This window comes from Panthera pardus, unplaced genomic scaffold (assembly GCF_024362965.1).
Source record: "Panthera pardus isolate Hobbes unplaced genomic scaffold, ASM2436296v1 HiC_scaffold_3, whole genome shotgun sequence".
In the NCBI taxonomy this organism is placed as follows: Eukaryota; Metazoa; Chordata; class Mammalia; order Carnivora; family Felidae; genus Panthera; species Panthera pardus.
Window position 1 is genome coordinate 59,978,232 of NW_026526876.1, and position 6,326 is coordinate 59,984,557.

The 6,326-nt window shown below is 50.6% G+C and overlaps 1 protein-coding gene across 3 annotated transcripts; it reads right to left on the reverse strand.

Moving 5' to 3' along the window:
• Nucleotides 1–748: 748 nt before the first annotated feature.
• Nucleotides 749–6,326, reverse strand: COPRS (coordinator of PRMT5 and differentiation stimulator). Of its 3 annotated transcripts, none has more exons than XM_053892533.1 (4): nucleotides 6,161–6,326; nucleotides 3,734–3,804; nucleotides 1,868–2,085; nucleotides 749–1,186 (listed from the first exon to the last, which is right to left on the reverse strand). In XM_053892533.1, exons 1-4 carry the CDS (start codon nucleotides 6,257–6,259, stop codon nucleotides 1,017–1,019), a joined length of 558 nt encoding a protein of 185 aa, XP_053748508.1. In that variant the 5' UTR covers nucleotides 6,260–6,326; the 3' UTR covers nucleotides 749–1,016. The 3 variants fall into 3 exon arrangements, with proteins under 3 accessions (XP_053748508.1, XP_019279400.1, XP_019279401.1); XM_019423855.2 differs by having other exon boundaries at nucleotides 1,868–2,089; nucleotides 3,738–3,804; nucleotides 6,161–6,325; XM_019423856.2 differs by lacking the exon at nucleotides 6,161–6,326 and adding an exon at nucleotides 5,845–5,964 and having other exon boundaries at nucleotides 1,868–2,089; nucleotides 3,738–3,804.

The following is a 6,326-nucleotide window of genomic DNA, read 5'->3' on the forward strand; positions in this document are numbered from 1 at the left end:
TCACTCACAGAGCACATGACTCTTCATCTCAGGATCATGAGTTCAAGCCCCATGTTGGGTATAGAGATTACTTAAATAAATAAAACTTTTTAAAAAATAAAACAAAATTAGGCAATTAAAAAAATAGTGACTTCAGGGGCACCTGGATGGCTCAGTCAGGTAAGCAACCGACTTCAGCTCAGGTCATGATCCCATGGTTCACAAGTTCAAGCCCCGAACTGGGCTCTGTGCTGACAGCTCGGAGCCTGGAGCCTGCTTCGGATTCTGTGTCTCCCTCTCTGTCTGCCCCTCCCCCACTAGCGCTCGCTCACTCACTCTCTCTCAAAAATAACTTTTTTTAATAAAATAAAAAATAAAAAAGCAGTGACTTCATATAAGTAATTATAAAGAGTAAAAGATTAAATGGAAAGCAGAGTTCAAAATCCTTTCATACCAATTGAGGGCTATATAATTGCTGGCTTAATTTATTTGCCATTTAGTGTTCCAACTTGCAGAAAGCCCTTGTTAACTGAGTAAACGGTCAATTTTTCATCAACAGGAAGAGAAATCAGTCACAAAGTCACCAACGTCTCTTGGATTCCAATCCCTGGCCAAAACATTATTTTCTTTTACAGAGTACTTTTAAGGGTCCAAGTACCTCAAGCCTTAAAAATGTAAGCCAGGTAACTTTAACTGAAGGAGTAAGGCTTTATCTATAAGTATCTAATTAAAGGGGTGGGGGGGGGGTGGGGGGGGAGACAAAAGCGAATCAAATTTTTTCTACCTTTATTTATAAAGAACACAGCTCCTCCTGACACAAACACGAACACTCACACGTTCCAAGGAGGAGCTCGATAAAAACAACAACAACAATAGCAGAACTGGAGGACATCGGGACCTTATTTAACACCAGTCTGTGTGCCCGACTCGGGGATCACTGGGAATGTGTCCTCAAATATGACATCTCACCTCAAACAAAGGAAGACAGGCCTTCATCTGGAGGGTGCACCCACCCCCCCGGCAAAAAAGCTGCACACTCAATCTTCAGCATCATCGAACTGTCCTGTTTCAAAGACCATCTTGGAATAGTGGGGTATCAGCGGAGGTGGGTGGTGCCAACTGGGGTCATAGATCATATCTCCTTGCGGGGCACAGCACACCCAAGGTTTGACCTCCTGAGAAATGCAACCCTGGATGTCATCGGCATCTGCAAGCAGTTAAAAAAAAAAAAACAGATTAAAGGGAGAAGGGGAGGTGAGACACATAGCCAAAAAAATGTCTAGGGGACAGACACTAGCCATGTCTTTGTTTAAAAATACACATTCGGGGTGCCTGGGTGGCTCAGCCAAAGCGTCTGACTTCGGCTCAGGTCATGATCTTACGGCTCGTGCTTGATTCAAGCCCAATGTCGGGCTCTGTGCTGATAGCTCAGAGCCTGAAGCCTGCTTCAGATTCTGTCTCCATCTCTCTCTGCCCCTTCCCTGCTCACGCACGCTTGCGCTAATACAAATAAACATTAAAAAAATTTTTTCAGTACGCAGGCAGAGCCCTCCTTCAAGGATTGCATGCCCAAGCTGTGCTTCTCAGAGGACGGTTCTTAGTGCAGAGGAAGCAACCGCAGAAGAGCACTGCTGTCTGCAGCAGCTAGATTCACACAGACATTTCTAAGAGAGTAACACTGCTTTCATGTTAAAACTGATGCATTATAAAGTCAACTGTGAAATTTGCATTTTCCCCCCAACATGAAAGAGAAGCTGTCACAGAAATTTCAGCTCTGTAAAAGGTTATCAGGCTGAGCTCACAGATGTGGGTCCTTCATCCAAACTGTCAGCCTTTGGGGCAGCCTGGTAGGTAACCCGGTCTGGGACCCTAGAAACACCACACCTACCATACGGATTCCCTTGATCTGCTTTCAACTCCAAGTCCCAGTCCTCGTTAAAAAGATCAGCAGCCTGTTCCTTGGGCGGGCAGTCGGACACTCCTTCTGACAGCTCCCAGGTATTCAGGTCCCCATCAGAATCCTCATCCTCCACGGCAAAGTCTTCCTCTTCCGAGTGGGTGCCCTCACCATGGGCAGGACTACCATTAGGGATGCTCTGTGCTCCACTGGCTAAGAAGTCAACAGAAGGAAGGTTTTAAAACCACTAGCAACTACACAGGGACTACTCACGTGCTTGGAAAATGTCTGGCAGACATACTAAGAGGGCAAGAGTAAAACAAGCATACAGAATTCTTTAGCCACCTGAGCACTTAAAAAAAAAATGTTCTGTTTACATTTTTCGAAGTAGGATTGATCATTTCTTTTCAATAAAATCTTTTGCCTTAAACGAGGCCATTAACTGTCAGGTCTTATGCACACAGGGAATCAAGCAAATCAAGCACAGTTTATATATTTAAGTAGTTTACAGGTAACTGAGGCAAAGCACATCTGGCAGATGATAAGCTTTCACAATACAAACTTTAATTTTTACTCGTGTATTTCTCTCTTCATCATCAAAGAGCACACGGCAAGGAGCAGTGGGAGGAAAGCAGGCAGAAGAGCAGAACCCATCAGCCACAGAGGCAGCCACCACGTCTCCTCCTCCTGATATTGGGGAGAGCTGGAAGGTCTATTTTCAAAAGGTATCAAGATAATAGAATAAAAGTCTGGGGAAGGATAATGGACCCCAAGTACATGGTGATGCCAGTTCAGAGCTGGGAAAAGAATCAGCCTAAAAACAGCCATGCTATTAACGCTGTATAATAATACCAGCTATAAGCACAAAAGTCATAGGTCAGGGCATGGGTTCTGGAGCCAAACTACCCTGCTCCAAACCCCAGTTCTGTCAATTCTGAATTGTGTGATTGAGCTGAAATGTACTCAACTGACTCGTCAGTAACTTAAACACAAAATCACCACACAGCACGGCAATTCCACTCCTGAACGGTTACCCAAAAGAATCGAAAGCAGGTATTTAGGCAAGACTTGTACAAAAGTGTTCATGAGAGCATCATTCACAATCACCAAAGGGTATAAACAACTCATAAATGCCTATCAACTGATGAATAAGCAGCCAAGATGTAGTACATCCAGACGATGGAACCGTTCAGCCATAAAAAGGAATGTACTGATTCATGCTACATGAGTCTTGAAAATATCATGCTGAGTGAAAGAAGCCAGACACAAAAGGCTACATAGCGTACCCTTCCATTTGCACGCAACTCACATTCGCCTGTCCAGTACAGGTAAATCCACAGAAAGAAGATTAATGGTCTGGCGCGGGGGGGGGGGGGGGGGGGGCGGAATCGCTCAAGGAAGGGGGTATGGGGTGGGACTACTTATCGGTCACAGGGTGACCTTTTGGAGTACTGAAAATGTTCTGGAGCTAAATAAGCGTGGTGGTTGCACAGAACTGTGAAGGTACAAAACGCCACTGGCTTGTACGCTTTAAAATTATTAAGTGGTAAATTTTGTATTTGTGTTTTACCACAATCTTCTTTTCGTTTTTACTCTGAGCCTCGGTTTCCTCATCTGGAATATGAAGACAGGATTGTGGTGTCTTTCTCAATAGAAGGGGAGGGTTTGGTCACAAGGTGAGGCCTTCCCTTCAGGAAGCTCCAGCGGGGCTTCCAAAGGAGGATGCCATGGAAACACTAGGCAGAAAAGGCAGCAAAGAGAACTGGCCAGGAAGAGAAGGTAAACAAGACACAGGGACTGTCCCTCTCCTCGATTCCTTGGTCTCCCCCCACATCCAGCCCAGTCTCCACCGTCTACTTGCCTAGCCGATCCACGGCCTTCTCAGTGTCTCTCTCCTGACCGGAGTGGTCAGCTGGGACAAAGCCAGCCTGCAGGAAGAAGAAACAATTACCCAGGACTCGGATATCTGGGGTGTCCCCAGTATTAAGCTATTTCCTTGCAGCCCCAAACCCACCCCTCCGTCCTCACCTTTGTGAGGGTGGGGCTGGGACGCTGCGACCCACATCTCTGCTTTGCCCTATAGATGTGGCAAGGCTGGGGAGCCAAGGGCTTCGCCCTTTCCTCCTTCAGCAGACACCACCCCAGTGACACTCCGCCCCTGCGGCAGCAGCGCCTTCCGCTCGATCCCGTCTACACTTGGCTAACACTTGCAGAGGCAACCTCATCACTGGGCTCTCTCTCCCAGGCCCTCAGGACCCCTCCTCCAAGCTCAGAGACCCCAGCAGTACTTGGAGGCTGTGCTTCCTCCTCCGAGATTGGAATTTCAGCTCTGCTAAGGCTCTCTTCTGGGCCTGTAATTTTTTTTTTTTTTAAGTTTACTTATTTATTTTGAGAGAGACAGACAGAGCAAGCAGGGGAGGGGCAGAGAGAATCCCAAGCAGGCTATGCACTGTCAGCACAGAGTCCGACGCAGGGCTAGAACTCACAGTGAGATCATGACCTGAGCCAAATCCAAGAGTCGGATGCTAAGTTGACTGAGCCACCCAGGTGCCCCTGAGCCTGCAAATTGTAATCATTCCAACCTCATTCCTTTGTTCCCTCAGCCCTAGGGGTGGTAGCTGTTTCCCCACAGTTGCTACCTCCACGTTCATTTATACCTTTTCAGTAACTCAACATTCTTTCAACTTCTGTCTCCTGATACATGGGGGCAACAGAGCTTTAGTTCCTAAGTGTTGCTGAAGGGAAATCTTCTTCCCCGACAGCCAACCATATGCTTCTCTGCTCCCATCGCTCAGAAGTTGCTGAAATCCTGTCCCTTCCAAGACCACTTTAAATGGAACAAGAGATGTTTGCAGCCTGCATCCGAAGACCTGGTTTTAATCCCAGCTCTTGCCATTCATTCAGGGTGTGACCTTGGATACATCACTTCAACCACCATACCTGGGTTTCCTTCTGGGGAAAGCAGAGATGACTGTCCTGACCTTGCAAGGGGCTTATGAGGGGATAACACTTATGAAAACACCTAGCACAGAGCAGGAATGTAACATTTGTTGAATTTAAATCCACCTTCTTTGCCCCTACATCGAAACTGTACTTGGCACCTGCCCCAATTAGCTCATGATGTCGTCATCCCCAGATTTAAGGAATAAACTCCCTCTTCTGTAGTCAATGACAACCCGGGGTCACTACTGCAGGTCAGCTGGTCGGACGCCTCGGGTGGACCACTGTCGCAGCCCCCTGCCCAGCTGACAGCATCAATCGCCACTCTGCTCAAAAATCTTCAACAGCCCTCCATGCAGGAGTATAAAATTGACCATGGCTTTCCCACCTCCCCATCACAGCCCGTCGACCTGTTGAGCACCGGTCTCTCCCCTGGCCCTGAGGCTCTGCGTCCCCAGCTCCCAGCCATTTGTCGGGTACTGCCTCACCTCCACACCTCTGCAGGCACCCCCACCCCCACCGTGTCACCTTGGAGAGAAAGCACACATCCCTTCCTGCTACGTCCTGACAAAATCAGTCCATCCTATCTGCACGCGGAAGTTTTTTGTTTTTTGTTTTTTTCACTAGCGCTACATCTTTCGTACCTTACTCTGGTTTAGTACCATCTTCGATGCTTAAACAAGCATTCCATTCCTTCCTCCGATTATCGTGGCGGGCCCTAAGCTAGGCGCCGGGTTAACAGCAGTAACCAGGGGATTCCTACCCTCACGGAGCTCGCCATCTAGCAGAACTTACTGACTGTAAACAAGGGCAGGTGATGCCCGTAATAACGGTCTTTGGAAAACCAGGAGCTGTCTGGCGCGCAAATGAAAACAAGTTTCTGGAAACCCTGCGTCAAGCCGGGCCTTTGGTTTCAGTAAACAGAAAAGGAGAGCGCATGAGACATCATGTGGTGCTCAGGGTGAGCTGTGCATCCCCACCCATGGACACAGGTCCTGCGGGGACGGCGGGCTCCTCGCCGCCCTCACCTGGCTTCGCTCCAGGCCCGGGGCAATGGCCCCCAGCGCTCGGTCATCGGCATCGCTTCCCATTTAGCAAGCAGGCGGAGGCGCCCCCGGGACAGCCAGCCTCCCCTCCGCTCCCGCTCGCCCACTCACGCCCTCGGCGGCCCCGCCCCGCGGCCCCGCGCCGCCGCGGCCCGGCCGTTTCCAGCGCGAACGCGCGCCCAAACGGCGCCCCCCGCCCGGCCCCGCGGCCCCCGCCCGGCCCCGCCTCGCCCGGCCCTGCCCGGCCCGCGAGCCCCGCAACTTCCCGCCCCTCGCCGCAGGCGGCGGCCGCGCTCACCCCCGGGCTGGGGGGCGCCTCCCGCGCGCTCGGCAGCGGCGGCCCCCGAGGCGGCTCGGCGGCCCCCAGCGCCCGGGCTCCGGCGGCCTGACGGTCCATGCCTGGCGGCCCGCGCCTCCGCGCCCTGGACGCTGCTCGGCCACGTGACGCGCCCGCCTGGCTGCCA

Excerpts from the sequence above, each read along its gene's own strand:
- COPRS (XM_053892533.1), bottom strand. The coding sequence starts at position 6,259 with ATGGACCGTCAGGCCGCCGGAGCCCGGGCGCTGGGGGCCGCCGAGCCG. Across the intron at positions 2,086-3,733 it reads GCCGTGGATCGGCTAGGCAA|TGGAGCACAGAGCATCCCTA; the intron begins GTAGACGGTGGA and ends CTTCTTAGCCAG. Across the intron at positions 1,187-1,867 it reads AGATCAAGGGAATCCGTATG|ATGCCGATGACATCCAGGGT; the intron begins GTAGGTGTGGTG and ends AACTGCTTGCAG.